The following is a 15,280-nucleotide window of genomic DNA, read 5'->3' as shown; positions in this document are numbered from 1 at the left end:
GGTTCAGACTGTGGCTGACTTCTTCTATGGCCACAGCTCCGCCTGGTGTCAGCTCCATGGCTCCAGCTCTTACATAGTTACAGGAATATAACTCTCCCACGTAGTTACAGGAATATAATTCTCTCTCTCTGTTCTTTCAAATCTAGTGGTATGACAGCTGTCTTTGGATGTATTACCATCCCCTGCTTGTTCCCATATCCTTACCCTTACCCAGAAACCTCATTTAAATTATCAGCAGTTAAATTTTTTGTGCATGATTCTGTTGGGGAACTTGGCCGACAGCTCCCTCTTCCTGGCATTCTTTTCACCCTCCTAGAAGAAAAAGGAAGATCCTGAAGCAGCTCTCTCCAGGGGCACATTCATTTATTCCACAGATGTTTTCCAAGCACCCACTACAGGCAGTGCTGGGAGGGTGCTGCTTCTTTGTTGCTGGACAGGGAAGCAATGTTGATGTTCTAAGTATGTAGTGTCTGCGTCCTAGAAGAGCTTTGGGTTGAGGGAAGCCCTCAAATGAGTCACTTGAGAGAATTTGGGATATGTATGGCCAAACCAGCTCAGACCAGAAAGGCTTATTTGGGCTTCCAGTCTGAGTGTGAGCGGAGAGTCAGAATGTCACTCAGGTGGAATTTGTAACCCAGACTTTGACCACAGAGATCTGCCAACTGAAGATTGGTCCTGCCATGGCTGGAAGTATAATGTCCTAAAAATGAAATAGGATTATTAGAGAATTGCCACCTTTCTGAATAGAGAGAAAATAGTTCTTCTGGGGAGGGACTGATTCCCATGGCTAGCACTAGTGGTGACACTATTTCTCTGTAATGCCCTCATCTGAGCTAGGTCATGAGTCCTTCCTTTTAAACCTACAACACACTTAGGCTCAAACAAGGAAATAAATCCCAAGACTTATGTGTATCCTAATATTGTGTAACTATGAAACATTGTAAAAACTAGTCTAAATTTTTGGAAAGTCAATAGGGGCTGTGAAATTATTATTTGTGCTTCGATTACAGTAGAAAGCAAAAATTATTCTAAAGACAAATCAGTTGCTGCAAAACTTAATTGATTCTCCACAACTTTTTAGCAGAATTTTAAAAATAGCAATTAGATGGCTTGGTGCCCGTTGCTCAGTGTTTTAAGGCGCCGACCACATACACCAAGGCAGGGAGGTTCGAACCTAGCCAGGCCTTCTAAACAACAATGACAACTGCAACAACAACAACAACAACAAAAATAGCCGGGCGTTGTGGCGGGCGCCTGTAGTCCCAGCTACTTGGAAGGCTGAGGCAAGAGAATCGCTTAAGCCCAAGAGTTTGAGGTTGCTGTGAGCTGTGACACCACAGTACTCTACTGAGGGCAACATAGTGAGACTCTGTCTCAAAATATATACATTAGTTAATTTTTCGAATTTATATACATATAGACCTTAAAGACCTATGTGTTGAAATTAGGACTTAAGATATAACAGTATTTACTAAATAGATGGCATACATCAATGATTTCAATAGTTACTTTGTAAATAGTTTATGAGCAGTCAAAACATCATATCTTCAAGTCATAGGCCATCTCTTCCAAGGGAAGCGGCTGTGCTCAGGTGGAGAGTATGCCTATTAACTGCTGGGGTGGGAACTCCTAGCTCCGGCGGGGAGAGACTTCTCAACACGAAGATTAGGAGAGAAAGAAGCAAACAGTGTATGTTACTTCCCAGGGGGAGGAGGGCATGAGAGGAGAGAAACAAGAAGTGTTGGCAGCCAGGGTAAGGAGTTTGAGGTTTTTATTGGGACGAAGGGACCAGCAAAAAAAAATAGTCGCTGCTCTCAGCCAATATCAAGAGGCTGGGTTGTTTTTTTCCTGTCTTCTCTGTGAGGCTGGCTTATTAGTTTCCCCGGAACATGCTTGTGGCAGGAACTGGGGATGGCTGCGCCTCTTCTTTCTTCTCAGTTCTTTTGAAGTGCTGTGAGAAGAAACTCTCAAAAAAAATAAATTTAAGCCACAGGTAATTAATAAAACAAGGAGCAGTTGTATTGTGACTTTTTCCTCTTTTTTTATTAGAGGGTTTACTTCTTGTTACACAGTTAATTAGCAATGTTGTCCTTTTATGAACCACATAAAAGGTTTTAAGCATTTACAAAAATCCTTAAGAAACTATTTTCTTTTAATTAATTTTAAATCATAGCTGTGTACATTAATGTGATCATGGGGCACCATACATTGGTTTTATAAACAGTTTGACACATTTTCATCACACTGGTTAATATGGCCTTCCTGGCATTTTCTTAGTGATTGTGTTAAGACAGTTATATTCTACATTTACTAAGAAGAAACTACTTTTTAATAATGTTTATGTGAACAATACATAAAAACTTTCTCTGAAAAAGTAAAAGTTGTCCCTAATTCTACCACTTTAAAACACTAACATTTGGGTGGCGCCGGAGTGGCTCATGGAGTAGGGCACCTGCCCCATACACCAGGGGTGATGTGTTCAAGCCCGGCCCTGGCCAAAACTGCAAAATAATAATAATAATAATAATAAACACTAACATTTGTTAAGTGCTTACTACATGCTAGCAATTGTTCTAAACACTTTACATGTTTGCATTATTATATATTAATTATTATATTGGCATTAATTAATATATTGATTATGCATTAATTAATGTAGTATGTATTAACTGATATATCATTATCTATAAGGTAGGTAAAATTATTGTTTCAGGTAACTAAGATTCAAAGGTATTAAGCAACCTGTGCAGAATAACATAGCTTAGTACAAGGTGAAATTTAGACATATTTCCATAACAACAGATAGAGTTTTACTTCATTCCTTATAAGATCTAAGTAGTATTACTTGGTATGAACATAACATAATATATTTCCTTATTTTTCTAATAATGGATAGCAAGAGAGTTGGTTTTTGAAAATTGTGATAAACATGTTTATTTTTCCTTACATTAAAATCTTTGGAGACAATATATTACTAGCATGAAATATTTTCACATGACATTTACTAACATCTCTTAAGACGTTAATGTTTTATGAAGCATTGAGCAGCAAGTCTAAATACTTGAATAACTACAGTAAGCGTATTCATCTTTACTTGTGAGGCACAGGTTTGGTTTTCTAAGGTTACTGACATATAGCAGACCTCCCTATGGTCAATCTCCTGCCTCACATTTCCAAACTATTATCACAACCTCAACTATCACAACTCCTAAAACATAGACCTAAAATATCAGGGACCAGAGAGATATGAAGGACCTGTACTTTCACCTACTTCAGGCCACCTTGTTGATTTCTAAGTGTTTGGCTAAGGAGACATGTCTTCTTTAGTGAAGACACTAACGGCCAACCAGTGGATGAGCAAAACATTAAAGAGCCAGGAAAAAACTGGCTTGGAGAAAGATTGGATGGGGAGTGAGTGAGAAGGAAGCTGCCAGATATTGCCGTCAAGATAATGTGGACTTGAAAATGTATACTTGTGTAGTTCTCTAAAGAACAGAATAGAGTTCTAGATTATTTTGATGACTTGCTTTTGGTGTCAGCCTGGATCTCCTAGAATGAAACTCTGAAAGACAGGACCCTCACAAAATCATTTGTAAATGGGTTACACGAATGATAGTTGCAGGTGGAGAAAGGGGCTTGTGCTGAGAAATCCAGCTGGAATTCCTGGGAGATGGAAACAGGCAGGTGACGAGGCAGTAGCAGGAAGAGAAGATAGGTCACATTTCTGAATCCTGAGGAAGCTTCCCTGAGGACTTTGAACTTACATCAACAACTTGTATTTCAGAATATCTTGGTCTTGGAAGAGACTAAGTAGTTGTCCACCAAATTATTTTCTTCTGAGAACACAGCTAGACTGTATCTTCCAGTCTCTCTTATGGTTTGAGGTGGCCGTGTGACTGTGTTCTGTGACTTAGAGTGACTAAGTTTGCCACTCCAGGCCACCCCTCCCATAAAACTGCCTGTTCTCTCTCTCCTCTTGTTTACTGACGTGATATAGAGGATTCATTGGAGGGCTCTGAGGCTCTACAGAATAACAGAGCCACGAGTTGGAAGAAACTTGGGCTCCTGAGTGACCGTGTGGAGCATAGACTGCTCATAAATCTCCATCGCACTGTGCCCAGCGTGAGAAATAAACTTTCATTGTTTTTTTTTGTTGTTGTTGTTACAGCAGCTAACATACCCTGACTGATACGTTGTGATGCACTGGCATTTCTTCTCCCAAGCCAGTAGTTTCTTTTCTGTCTCCTACCTTGAATCCTCCCCTTTCTCTTCTCATCTAAACCAAAGTAGCCCTCCAGGGTTACAGGTCTTCTGGCCACTTTCCTCTGGGTCAGCAAGTGACACTAGCCCTGACCTCTCTCTCTTGTTCTGTGTACACCCTTTCACTTTACTTCTGGTGTCTTCTGCATATCAGAGTTTTCAATTTCAACATAGTAAACTATGTCACATTGTTTACCCTTTATAGTTTGTGCTTTTGCTATCTTTTAAAAAATCTTTCTGAGTCCTAAAATCATAATAGCTCAGAGTTTTGTCTAAACATTTTCTTATTTGGCTATCTGTGTGTATACTTACGAATATAACCCACCTGGAATTTATTTTAGTGTAAGACATAAGGTAGAAATATAATTTTATTTTGTTTCACATATGGATAGATAGTTGTGTCAGCCCCATTAAATGATCTATCCTTTCTCCCTGATACATAATGTGGCTCTGTCAAATACCAACTTTTCATATTTACATGGGCCCATTTCTTGCCTTTTAATTTTGTTGCCTTGGCCGATTTTCCATTCCAGGATTGTGCGGCAATTACTATGACTTCATAGTAAGTTGTGGTTTCTGGTAAGGTAAAGCTATCTATTTTCCCCCATGGACTTGATGGGGGAAAATTCAAATTTGTCTTGGCTATTTGTGTTGATTGTCTGTTGCTATATCCTAAAACTATCCCAAAACTTAGTGGCTAGAAACAACCACCAAAATATCAAATAGGTTGATGAAGAAAATCTTTACCTATTGTTTCATGCGTCTAAAGAACAGGGGGAAGTGAAGTGAAGGGAGGACCCACTGTGCAGCTGGGCGGGCAGAGCCTTAGTGAGAAGGGTGCTGCTCACATGCCGTGCAGTGCAGATGCAGAGGTATGCAATGAGCCTAAAGCCTCCCGGGGTTCCAAAGGTCAAGGAGCAGCACTCACTCCGTCCTGTCTGTCTCCTCCTCCTGCTCCTCATCCTCCCTGCTCCTCACGTACTCTTCCTGTGGGTCCTGCCTGGTACTGGGATAAGGAAAAGGCATACATCTCTGAGATTATGTCTCTGGAAAGGGGCCTCTGGGCCTTTGGTGGTAGCAGCAACAGCCCTCTCCCTCCTATCAGGGGCCCCTGGTTAATTTGGTATGGAACCCTTAAACTCTCCAGGTGAGAGGTCACCACTTCTGTCCCCTCTTGCCTCCTGGGGACTTGTATCCAAAAGTCATGCTCCCCCATCCTCCCGAGCTCCTTCAGCATTTCTCTAGCTGCAGCCAAGACTGCTTTGCATTGCCATTATTTTTTTCATACATCTACCCGACACACACACACACACACACACACACACACACACCCTTAAGGGAAAGGCACAAAAACATAATGGTTAAAACTTCAAAGTTCAAGATCTACCGTTTACTAGCTGGGTGACTTTGGGAACTTACTTAACCTCTTTGTGCCTCAATTTCTCCACTCTGTAAAATGAGGGAAAGTACTGACCTTAAAGGGATGTTTGAGCCATTAATCCATGAAGAGGAATCTGGCACATTTTAAGCATGCCATAGATGTTGGCTTACTAGACCGAATCTCTGTATCCCCAACCCTAAGCACAGTGACTGGCAGTTAGCAGGCTCCCATAAATGCTTGTTTAATGGATATAGACCAGTCATAACTCTAAGAATTCTGGTGGGTGAATCCTTTTGGTTTTGACAATTTATGAGGAACCTGATCCCCTGCATGGATCCTGGTGCTGTAGCTGGACCAATACAGGCAGGGAAGCTGAGTTGAGGAGCACATGGTGAAGATGGGCTCTCAGTGGCTATCTAGTCTAAAATACAGATCAACAGCCAAGACACTGTTGACAGCCTGGAACTATGAAGGACCAGAGGTCAAATGAGGCCACAAGTCAATGCCAGTGACCGTCTCAAAGCAAAGCCAGGTTGACCAGGAGATCAGGGTGGAGCAATTGTCCAGGCCCTAGGAGTCAGATCTGGATTGCTGAGGCAGAGACCTCAGGAGTCAGGGTGACACTCCGAACATGCCACTCCCTTCCGACTCCCAGACTTTCTCAACTTCCAACTCCCTGTCCCTATAGGTCTGCACAGTTTGTATCCCCATGGAGCCACAGTTTGGGGACAGAACCATTCCTTGACCCTGGGACCCTGGGTTACAGATGATGGCAGCAGAGATGTCACAGTCAGAAATGACAGGAACTTACCCACCTTCCTCTCACAGGAAGAACTCATATTCTCAAAGACTGGCCCACCAGACCCCAAACCTCCCACCCATTCCTCTTCAACCCCTCACTCTCTGGCCATGATGCATCCTGACCTTGGTCCCATTGTGACCATGGAGAAGCCAGGTCCTATTTGACAAAATCATTCACAAGCCAGCTGCTAAGCAGCAGTGGTGAATTCCTTGTCCTCTGTGTGACTTCTTACTGAGTTTTATAGATGGGGCTTGGCCATCCCATCAGCAGCTGGATTCAGTGATCTTTAAAGTCACTGTTGAGAAATGATGAACCTTCGATTGCAAGCAATCTTCCTTCCCCATTACGTAGCTAGGACCTCACCCTTCCACCCACCCGTCCTGGAGTTCCCAGAGTTCCAAGTCACTTCTTGGAGGCACATTATCAAAAAAGGAGCCCTGTTTCTCAAAGGGCCCTTTGGAATGTACTTAGACTAAGTAGGAGGCATCCTCCCCACCTACTCTTTTTGCCTAAGATGCAGTTAGCAGAGTAGATAATGGAGTCTATGGGAGGCAGAGGAACTTACATTAGTTCTCATGGAGCTATGTGGATGGCCACGGGGAAGGAAGGTCCCCTGCCATATTCTGCATGGCAAAGACCAGGGCCAGGGAGTAGACACTGTTCACAAACCAGAGTTCCTCCTGGCAAGGTCCTAAGCATTTCATGAGTGGGAGGGATGTTGGAATCAGGAGTCTAGAAAGGAGAGAGCTGATCTGGGGGATGGAGAGTGCCCAGAACTTCCCAGAACTTCCCAGAACCTCTCAGAACTTAGAGGTCCAGAGAGGACAGTTAGGGAGGGGCATTCAGGGAGACAGGTGTCAATAGGGGAGCTTTCGCAATCTGTGAGGACTTCATAGCCCTGGTCAGGAAGGAAGTGAAGGTCACAGAGGGAGATACTCAGAGACACAGGTTCAGAGTCATCTCTCTAGTTGGACTCTGTCTTAGTGGATCCTGGGGACAGGGACAACAGGTGTCCAGAAATTGCCCATTATGGAATCTCAGCTCTCAGACTGAAAGCTTCTGCCCTCTGAGCTCATAAGGATTTTTCCTTCCTTTGCTCTCTTTTCCTTACCTCCCTTGCAGGAGTGGGTAGCTCTGGGAATTGGTAGCTATCTTTGGAAGTCACCCATTACTGGTAGAGCATTAGATAAATGCTCATTGCCTGGTGAATTCTGCCTTTAGTTTCTAGACTCCACTTCTAGGGAAGCTGACTTGGAGGGCTGGGTCCCTTTCCAGTGATGCTGGCATATTCCACAGACAGAATGGGGTCAGGCATGTGCTTCAGGTTGGGGTGGGTCTTGGCATAGATGGAGTCTTCAGGGCTGGAGTGGTTTAGGTGGATGAGTGAGGCATAGCAGATATCCCCAGAGTCCTTATCAGACACCATGTGAGCATAGCCCTGAGAATCAAAAAAGACAGACATCCATTGTCTGGATCATAGCTAGCATGGTCAGTGAGCCTCTATATGCCCAGAGCTGGGTGGAGGGCAGGGACAGGGATAAAATGTGGGACAAGGTATTAATCCTACAGAGCCTCTGGAATGAATGACTAGGAAAGTTGCTTCAAAATGCAGTGAAATCACCATCACTGAACATATTTAAGAATAGGCTCAGGGCCAAGCATTGGTGGCTCGCGCCTGTAATCCTAGCAATCTGAGAGGCTGAGGCAGGAGGATTCCTTGGTCTTAGGAGTTTAAGACCAATATGAGCAAGAGTTAGACCCTGTCTCTTACTAAAAATATACAAATTATCTAGGTGTTGGGGCAGCCTGTGGTTCCAGCGACTCAGGAGGTTGAGATAGGGGGATTACTTGAACTCAAGAGTTTGAGGTTACTGTGACTTAGGCTGAGGCCACAGCATTCTAACCTGGGCAAAGAGTGAGACTCTGTCTCGAAAAAAAAAAAAGAAAGAAAGAAACAGAGAAAGGAAGGAAGGAAGGCAGGCAGGCAGGCAGGCTAGGGAAGGCTACACAGCACCAACATCTCATGATAGCTTATTAAAAATGAAGAATAAGGCTCTACCCCAGATGTATTAAAGCAAAACTGTCTGGGGTAAGGCCCAGGAATTCTGTTTTAATGCTTGTGATTTTTTTTTTTTTTTTGAAACAGAGTCTCACTATGTTGCCCTTGGTAGAGTGCTGTGGCATCACAGCTCACAGCAACCTCAAACTCTCTGGGCTTAAGTGATTCTCTTGCCTCAGCCTCCCAAGTAGCTGGGACTACAGGTGTCTGCCACAACAGCTGGCTATTTATTTGTTGCATTTGTCATTGATGTTTAGCTGGCGGGGTTGAGTTTGAAGCCGCCACCCTCCATGCATGTGGTTGGCACCATAACCACTGTACTATAGGCCCACCCTCCAAGTGATTTTTATGCACAATCACGTTTGAGTAGCATTGAGCTGGAAAGAGCACTTGGTAGGGATGTTGTTTTTAGAGTTGATTCTAGTATTACACAGATTGGCCAAGATGACTTTAGATCCTCCCAATTCTGTGATTCTGTGGTTCTAAGAGCCTTCGATCTTTAGACAGAACAGACCTACATGGGGGGAAAGACAGCGTCCTAGGGAGCCATGCTGTTTGCCACATGACAAATTGGCATCTCCATAGTTGATTGGACCAATGGCAGCCAATCCATAGGCTGAATCATTGCCTATGAGACATAAAAGCTGTCTCTCATGGAGGTGAAGGTCAAAAGCTGAGTCTGCCAAATTCTTTCTTTCTCTAAAGAATTTGAATTGGGAAATATAGAGAAAGGAAGGACATAGATAAAACACGAGGCAGCAGAGCGTGTGTGAACCAAGATTCAGAATAAATAGAGACTAGAAGTAAGTGCAGACCAGGTAGTTAAAGAAGAGCAATAACAAGCTGTGGACCTCTGTGTCTCAGGGAAAGGTCATTCCTACTCACAATGGTCTCCTCCTTCTGGACAGAAAATTCATTGTAGACATGGTGTGAGTCATCCTCACCTGCGAAGAAAATAGGCAAGGTTAGGGGAGGGACTTCTCCCTACTCACCTTCCATGGAAATAAGGAAGAGGAGATTGGAGTCCTGGCTGGGCAGAAGGACTCCTGATTGGAAAAATGCCAGGGCTTGATCATGGGACACGTTCCTGCCTGGGGAAGTCCCAAGTGCTCAGCAATAGTAGTATACAAGGACGCTAAAGAGAAAAACAAATTGGGGGACCAATAAACTTAATTTTCTATTCCAGGTCACTAAAAATTCCAAATTTAAGCATCAAACTTAAGTATAATCTATTTGATGATGAAGTTGCACATAGTAATGTCTTTCAAATTTTTATGATTGGGATCCCCAATGCAATATATGATTTACCCGCTACTACATAAAAAAACACATTCATGCACATTCATGTACCTATACATACACATACACACTCCTGAAAGAAAAGTTTAATGAAAAATGTACAAAGAATTTTAACATTTTACTTTTTTATTTTGTTTTATAAAAATGCTATTGTGATCTACTAAATTGATTTTTCACAGTTTGAAAAATATGTATATAAAATTTTATAATCCACTCCTCCCTTAGGATTTTTATAATATTAAAAATTAAAACCAATGAGATCTAATATAACTCTGCTCTGCTCACCCATTTCAATCTTGTCAATAGAAACATCTTTTGGGTATAGGATTAATAGCCACCCAGTACTTAAGTGCTGAACCAAACAACCAACCAAAGAAACAAACAAAAACAGCAAGAAAGGTGAGCTAAAGGTAGAATTCTAAATAAATTCTAAAGGTAGAATTTATCAAAGGTTACTAATCTGATAAATTTCATACAAGATGCGGCAGATTTCACATGTAATTAATGCTAAAAACTTAAAATTTTAAAATTAAAAAGTCCTTGATATGCTTTTAGGAAGACAAAATTTATTTGTTTGTTTTTCAATGATAAAATAGGACTTACTAGGTAGAAAGTAATGGAAGAAGGGAAAGGCACCAGAGCCTCTGGCGGTGGTGGGGGGCAGACCCAAGTGACAAATCCCCCAGGAAAACAAAATTTAGAAATAAGAGCAACAATATCATGAAAGCTACCTTTACATAATTTTTTAAAAAGCCTTAACTCAAAAGATGGCAAAATTATATGATCCAAAAAGGACACTAGGACACCTAGTTTTAGGCAAACCGGGGCTGAGTTGTGTTGGCTTTGAGGGAACTGACCTTGGTTCTCTGGAGAGAACTGGTCCCCGCTCAGGACTGCCCACACTGGCTCCCCAGCAAAGGGAGAGAGACTCATAGGGGGCTCCCAGGTGATCTTGGCCATTTCACCTCTGGGGCCTCAGTTTCCTCATTGGCAAGATGAGCATAACAAGCTTTGTCTCCAGGGCTGTCAGACTGCTGAATAAATGGCTAAGCACTCTGTGGTCTACTCAGAGCCAGTGACAGGGACTCACCTTTCCCAGCTTTTCCTCGGGCTTTCTGGAGGCGCACGGCCATGATGACAGCTAGCATCAGCACCAGCACAAGCAGGACGGCCACCACCACACTCAGGGTGATAAATTTCCACTTGTCCAGAGGGCTTCGGAATAAGGACCAGCTAGGTGAGGAAGGTGAGAGCCCAGCCCAATCTTCTGCCCTATTGTTACAACTGGCCTTCACTGTCTTTCAGCCTCCGCCAAAGTCCCCTCCTGCTCAGTTGACCAGGGGACAGCCATATATGCAAATATGTTTCAGGGCTCTGGCTCTGCAGGCCATGCATCTCTGGCAAGCCATTCCATCTCGGGCTGGTTTCCTTCTCTGTAAGATGGGGATGTTGATGCTATCTTTGTTCCTTTCCTTACTGTCCCTTAACTTTCCTTCTGTTGCAGGATCTGCACTCACTTTTCCCAGCATCTGTCCCTCAACCCTTCTTGCTCCAGCTCCTTAACCTCAACCCTTCTCTATGAGGCACAGGGAACTCAGGGCATACTGCTATCACTGGCCAACAGCTCTGCCAGATGATAAATTCGTTTTAGTAGGGGCTGTCTCGAGTCAAAGGAGGAACACAAGGGCAGACTCTCTTACACCACGACAGGCTCTTAGGGTGTCAAGGGTGAAAGGGGAGAGCTGTGGTTTACAAGAGACCAGGGCTCATGGTCTTCAGCAATGGTAGGGAGGGAGGGGGGAGGGAGGACAGAGGTAGGAAGACACCACAGGATCCAGTGCTGCGGCTGGAATCCATCAGGCAAGGGTAGAAAAGAAAACAGGTCATGGGTTGTTGTAATTGCAGTGTGCCCTTTCCTTAGACCCACTGTGCCTCTGGGTTATTGCTTCTGCTCTCATGGAAAGATGGAGAAGGGCTGGAAGGGGGCGGAAATGAAAGAAGAAGTCCTTGCCCTGGACTGACCCTTCAAATCCACACTCATTTAATCTTCCCTACAACCCTGTAAGGCAGTGGTTCCAAACTGGGGGTGATTGTGGCACACCTAAAAGAGTCTGGAGACAATTCTGGTTGTCACATCTGGGTGGTCGGGGGAGGTTTATGCCACTGGCATCTAATGAGTAAAGGCCAGAGATGCTGCTAAACATGTAGTGCACCGGACGGCCTCTATGACAAAGAATCATCTGGCTGCAGATGCCAGCAGTGCCCAGGATTAGAAACCCTGATGTAAGGTGGGAATGTTATGGCCACATTTTGAAGATGAGAAAACTGAGGCTCAGGCCAAGTGACTTGAGGCGACCTGTCTGACCCCACTCCTTCCCACTGAGAGCTGGGCCTCTGTGGCAGAATGTTAGTTGGGAGGCATTTGGCATAGTTGACAGAGAGTGGGAGGACGAGGAGGGCTGGGAGGACACAGGGGTGTGGCAGTACCTGTCAATGACAGGGCTGGTCGCAGAGGTCAGGACTGTTGTCCTCCTGGTGCTCCTGGTGGGGGGTAGTGTTGAAGCTGTAAGAAATGACAGTGAGGGGAGCACCCTCTTCTAGGCCCCTGTCCTAGGTAGGAGGCACCCGCACATGGCCCAGACCCAGCAAGGACGCTGAGAAGCCCCAGACACCCTGAAAAGGCCTGGAGGCATCAGCTGAGTTCTGCTGGAGCTCCCGCACGGTGAAGGGCCGCAGTGCGAGTGGCTTTAGTGAGGTATCACACAGGCGTGTGTGCAGTGGGTATAGCACTGTCAACCTCTAACGCCTCCTGAACCAGCTCTTATGTCTCCTCTGGATAAATCCCTGCTCATCCAACAAGACCCAGCTGCTGTCACCTCCTCTGTGGCATCCTCTATTGGTGAGGGGGGACAGACCCCTGGCCTTGCTTGGTGACCTGACCCCTCCCTTCAGTGGGTCTCCACCTGGCATGTTTTGCTTATGCCACCTACCACCCCGCATCATGACCCTTTGTCCATTGTCTTTCTGGCTGGGCTGTGGGCTCTTCCAGCCCAGAATGGGATCTCAAGATTTTCAGGTCCCCTTCTGGAGCCTGGCCTGGCCCCATGCCCTGCATGGAATGGGCAGTGAAGCCCCAGTGGCTGACCTAGGTCCTCCAGGCACCCATGACATCACCTGGTGGGCTCAGTAGCAGGGAGGGCCTGGGAGGTGCCCTCAAGTCCTGATAACTACAGAAAGACGTGGAGACCCAGGCCACTCTGCAGTTTTTAGGAGGGGTACCCAAGGTCCTGAGATTAGAGGTACCCCATACCTTCCATGATGTGGCTTAGGGACTCTTACTTGTTTGCAGCAGGTCCCAGGGAAGGACCCAGGGCCCCTGAGCCCCAGGCAGCCCCACTGCCCAACTTCACCCCTAAGTCTCACATCTGCCTCCACATCCAGCCACCTCCCATCTGTGCACAGTTCTTGACACTGCCCTGTTGCTCTGCAGCTCAGCTATATGAGGGACCCACAGCCTGTGAGAGGAGGCTCAGGGGCAGGGGTAGGAATGTGCAGGAAGGAACCAATAGGCCTGTGTGCTCAAGCATGAGAAGCTTTAAAGTCATTCCAGATCCATGGAGGAGTCCTGTTAGTAGCAGCAAAATTCCTAAGAGAATTCTTGTTGTAGGATGAAAAACCAACCAGCAGCCAGCAGGTCTGGGTTCTGGGCTTGTTCTGCCCTTTAGCAGCTGGTGACATCAGACCGGGGCTTTTCCCCTCTGTGCCCCAGTGTTTGGTGAAGAGAGGGTTGAAGAAAAGGAGTGCTAGGGTCCTCTCCAGTTCCAACACTTGTGATTCCCCAAGTCTGAGACCCACACCTGAGAAGGGAAAGCACTTACCCTGAGATACCACCAGATGGATGATTTTGAGAACAGAGATCTGGGAAGACTGAAGATTAGATATTCCACACCAGTAGACCCCTGAGTCGCTCCCCCTGAGCTCAGTCATGGTGATGGTGAAGACACCAGAGGTGTGATCATCCTGGATGGAATATCGAGGCTCCCGAGGCACTGTCCTGGGACTATCCACTAATACCAAACATGTCCTGGCTCTTGTTTGCCTACACCAGCTTTTCACACGCAAAAGCTGGGAAGGCCGGTACTGGCATCTCACAGAGATGGTGTCACCCTCCAGGGCAGGCAGCAGCTCTGTCTTCTGTGCCCAGGAACCTGAAGTTAAACCCGCAGGTCAGGAGGGCTGGGAGATGGGGCCTCCGTCTTCAGGGAGCAACCCTCTGTGCCCACACTCAGGCTGTGCTCCAGAGCTGGCCTCTGGCCATGGCACCACCCTGTTCCCTGCCCGCCCCTCTACACGGCCCCCATCACATCCACCTTGTCTTTCCATCTTCCCCTCACCTGAGGCCAGGAGCACCAGCAGGACAAGCCCTAGCAGGCACGTGGCCTCCCAGGCCATGAGTCCTCTTCTTGAGCTGGGGTGGGGGTAGGGATGTGAGGGAGCAGGAAAGCCCTGGGGAGGAGAAATCAAAGCACAGGCCTCCCTCCAGGAAGCAGGAGACCTGGGAAGATGCGGTGAGGCCTTCTCTTATTGGGGACCCTCCAGCTGCAGGCTCTACATCTGGGCCTGGAAAGCCTCAGCCCTGGGACTGGACCAAGGCTGCAGGGGACTCTGTCACTCTTGCTGGGCTTCCCTAGGCCAAACCTTTTCCTGTAAGGCCACCTCCTATCATTGGGGTCAAGAATGGGGAAATCTGAGAAAGACCAGCAGGAAACTGTGGCGAAATATTTCTCCTCTTTCAAGAAGTTTCCTGAAGTTTCCTTTCCCTACCCAAGTCAAGCACAGACGGGAAAGTGAGTAACAGAGTTAGGGGCCCTTTGTATTTCTGACCAGAACCCTAAGTCCCGCTGGTCCTTAGCGATCAGAGGCCTGGTGTCCAGGCCTGCCTGGGAACTGGGAGGTCCCATGGAGACAGGAGGGGAGAGGAGATGGGAACCCATTTCCAGGAATGGAGATGTAGGGGATAGACCCTAGCAGAGGCGGGAGAGAGTAAAACAGGGAGAAGGGGAGGGGAAGGAAGGCACATGAGGAGGGAAGAAGAGGGGGGAAAGGAAAGAGGAGTCTCAGCCCCTAGATTATCCCCTCCCCCAGCTCCCTGCTGGCATAGATACCCCATAAGCATTTGGTGGAAAAGCACAGGAATCAAGCATATTGTAAAATATTAGATGGGCTACAGAAAACCCACTGTCACAGGCTGTTCACAGTTAATAGAAAAACAACAAAGAAAAGAAAAAAAAACAGTATAAACTCAATGCTAAAGGTTGTGTTCCTGGGTACAAATTAGCACAGGAGGTTTATTTGGGTTTATTTATTTATTTGGAGACAGGGTCTCGCTCTGTCATTCAGGCTGGAGTGCAGTGGAGATATCAAAGCTCACTGTAACCTCAAGTTCCTGGGCTCAGGTGATTCCCCCACCGCAGCCCCT

General features: G+C 45.9%; 1 protein-coding gene across 2 annotated transcripts; it reads right to left on the bottom strand.

Annotated features, from left to right (window-relative positions):
• Nucleotides 1-1,973: 1,973 nt before the first annotated feature.
• LOC128594246 (natural cytotoxicity triggering receptor 2-like) lies at nt 1,974-14,667 on the bottom strand. Of its 2 annotated transcripts, none has more exons than XM_053602876.1 (6): nt 14,172-14,667; nt 13,680-14,009; nt 12,289-12,364; nt 10,892-11,016; nt 9,388-9,446; nt 1,974-7,881 (listed from the first exon to the last, which is right to left on the bottom strand). In XM_053602876.1, the coding sequence occupies exons 1-6, from the start codon at nt 14,251-14,253 to the stop codon at nt 7,681-7,683; spliced, it is 873 nt and encodes a 290-aa protein (XP_053458851.1). In that variant the 5' UTR covers nt 14,254-14,667; the 3' UTR covers nt 1,974-7,680. The 2 variants fall into 2 exon arrangements, with proteins under 2 accessions (XP_053458851.1, XP_053458852.1); XM_053602877.1 differs by having other exon boundaries at nt 14,196-14,645.
• Between the last annotated feature and the right edge of the window lie 613 nt (nt 14,668-15,280).

This window comes from Nycticebus coucang, chromosome 9, assembly GCF_027406575.1.
Source record: "Nycticebus coucang isolate mNycCou1 chromosome 9, mNycCou1.pri, whole genome shotgun sequence".
In the NCBI taxonomy this organism is placed as follows: domain Eukaryota; kingdom Metazoa; phylum Chordata; class Mammalia; order Primates; family Lorisidae; genus Nycticebus; species Nycticebus coucang.
Note: the sequence above shows the minus strand (reverse complement) of the source record. Positions and strands in the feature narration are given on the sequence as shown.

Excerpts from the sequence above, each read along its gene's own strand:
- LOC128594246 (XM_053602876.1), bottom strand. The coding sequence starts at position 14,253 with ATGGCCTGGGAGGCCACGTGCCTGCTAGGGCTTGTCCTGCTGGTGCTC. Across the intron at positions 11,017-12,288 it reads ACCAGCCCTGTCATTGACAG|CCCTCTGGACAAGTGGAAAT; the intron begins GTACTGCCACAC and ends CTTATTCCGAAG. Across the intron at positions 7,882-9,387 it reads TCCAGAAGGAGGAGACCATT|GGCTATGCTCACATGGTGTC; the intron begins GTGAGTAGGAAT and ends TTTGATTCTCAG.